Consider the following 2,373-nt stretch of genomic DNA (forward strand, 5'->3'; position numbering starts at 1 on the left):
CTAGACTAATGATACACTGAATAACGCCTGAAAAGTGGGGAGAAGTGTTAGACTACTCATACACTGAATAACGCCTGAAAAGTGGGGAGAAGTGTTAGGCTACTCATATACTCAATAACGCCTGAAAAGTGGTGAGAAGTGCTAGACTAATGATACACTGAATAACGCCTGAAAAGTAGTGAGAAGCGTTAGGCTAATGATACACTCTTCATTCACAAACTGAAATTTCAATCGTTAATCTGTTCATAGAATCTTGTTCTCCAAGAAGAAAAAAGACAGGTATGCATTGCATTCTTATATAGCAACTGGATTAAAACACTTTAGTTGATCAAGATAGAATCTTATTTTTATGGATATGCATATTCAGTTTACACGATAGGTGCTCACTTAACAATTGCCTATTTTGTAACTTAGATAATTTTATTTATGTGTTTTTTGCCTATGACGTTGCATACACACAAGAAATAATGTTAACGGAGATGATAAAACTTAATCCTTGCGCCTGAGAAATACTTAATATTCTCTTGTAAAACAAATATGTAACATTTGTAAAGAAATGAACCAGTAACATACTATTAATAGTATCTTGAAAGCTTAAACACAGAATTGTAAGATAAGGCTTTTTCGTTCCTAAACATATATCTAAAGTTTCCTGCAAAATTATGAAACATTGTAATTGCATCATTTCACAACTTCTGAGAAACTTATAACACGTCAGTAGATATTTCTTGTTTACCAGGAAAACATTTTATTCACTACAGATCAAAAGTTACGAAAGAGAGATAAGAAAATAAAAATATCTTACTGTCTCGTAGTCCGTACCGATCAGCATTGAATCGTTGACAGAATGGATCATGTCTCCAACTGTGAGACCAGCCTGGGTAGGAGATTAAGAAATATGCAATAATTTCATACTTTGATAATATTTAGGCACAGAAAATTAGTATTTTTTTCTTTCAATTCTTTACTGAATGGATTTCAACAGTTTCAACAGTTACCATTTGTTAGTTAAAACGATTTTCTACGTTTATTTACGTTAAACGTGATAAAGCATGCAGATAACCGCGTGAATGCAAATTTTTGATTAAAATTACGGGCTGAAATTTTTTTTTATTCTGTTTCACGTCGCTGAATTTGGAGCAGATCATAAATGCTCGTACCATATTTTTTGTTGTTGTTGTTGGGTTAAGCGTATGCCTTCTGATTTTTAAAGGGTACTTTTGTGATTTCACCACACTTATAACAAGCTATCTAGGCTTCGATAAGTTAAAAAAAAAAAGAACGCAAAATATAGACATAGACATCCCATATACTTGAAAACTGACATTTATAAATTCGAAGTAATTTAATCTAATTTTACATATTGTCAGATCTAGCCACTAGAAGGTAACATTTCGAATTTGGATATTAATATTGTTTGATGTAGTGAATTGAAAAACAAATACCACTGAGGTGTATACTAACTTCAAATGTAACACAAAAATATTTGGGATTTCTTATTTTTTAATTACCGTGTTTCATGTAATAACTTAAACATTAACTCACTTTGAAACTTAGAAACAAATTAAGTTTTGCACTTGTAAAATAAAAAAAAAGTCATATTCAATCTGCGCATGCGCAGTCATTTGTGAAAAAAATGTTGACTGCAATTTTATCTACAACTACAAGAAATTACCAACCACGCTATTGTAATTCACAATAAATATGAATGGCTTATCTGCCTTCACAGACTTTTGTTGGAGAAATTATTTTAAAATAAGTCATATCAACTTTAAATGTGCATTATATTATTAGGTCGTCAAGAAATTAATGTCGCTTTTGTTATAGATCAAAAAATCCGAACAACTTTTATATCAAAACAAAACATTTATTGAATGAAATAGTCTTCATTCTTATCGATGATGCTTTTTTATCTTACAATCAGGTTGTTAATGCCCTGATCAAAGAAATCACTTGGCTTTGAAGCAAAAAATATGTCGATTTCCTCTTTAACACCTTCCACATTTGCATACGTTTTCCAATTAAGATGGTATTGCAGCGAACGAAAAAGATGGTAATCTGATGGTGCCATATCTGGAGAATATGGTGAGCGGGGGAAAACTTCCCAACCCAACTCCATAATCTTCTGTTGCGTCAAACGTGCCACATGTGGACGTGAATTGTCGTGGAGAAGAACACTTTCCGATTGACGAGTGAAGGGCGTTTCTGATGGAAACGATGATCATCGGAGAGTTTGTGAAGTACCTAAACACCTTCTTAAAGGAGTTTTTCCATATTCCTTAGATGTTTACGTATTGTATCATGAGAGGCATGCAATTTCAGGGCCATTTCACGAGCGTCTTGCCTTGGGTTGGACTCAACAAGCGTCTTCAG

At 33.0% G+C, this 2,373-nt stretch overlaps 1 protein-coding gene across 1 annotated transcript in view; it reads right to left on the bottom strand.

Moving 5' to 3' along the window:
* Positions 1 to 2,373, bottom strand: part of LOC106457338 (inaD-like protein) — a 71,167-nt gene that overhangs the window by 23,011 nt on the left and 45,783 nt on the right. Inside the window, exons 6-7 of the mRNA XM_022383224.1 lie at positions 806 to 877; positions 574 to 652 (exon numbers count right to left, since the gene is read on the bottom strand). Coding sequence (XP_022238932.1) covers positions 574 to 652; positions 806 to 877 — 151 coding nt within the window. The remainder of the gene's footprint in view (positions 1 to 573; positions 653 to 805; positions 878 to 2,373) is intronic.

Source organism: Limulus polyphemus, unplaced genomic scaffold, assembly GCF_000517525.1.
Source record: "Limulus polyphemus unplaced genomic scaffold, Limulus_polyphemus-2.1.2 Scaffold318, whole genome shotgun sequence".
NCBI classification, from domain to species: Eukaryota; Metazoa; Arthropoda; class Merostomata; order Xiphosura; family Limulidae; genus Limulus; species Limulus polyphemus.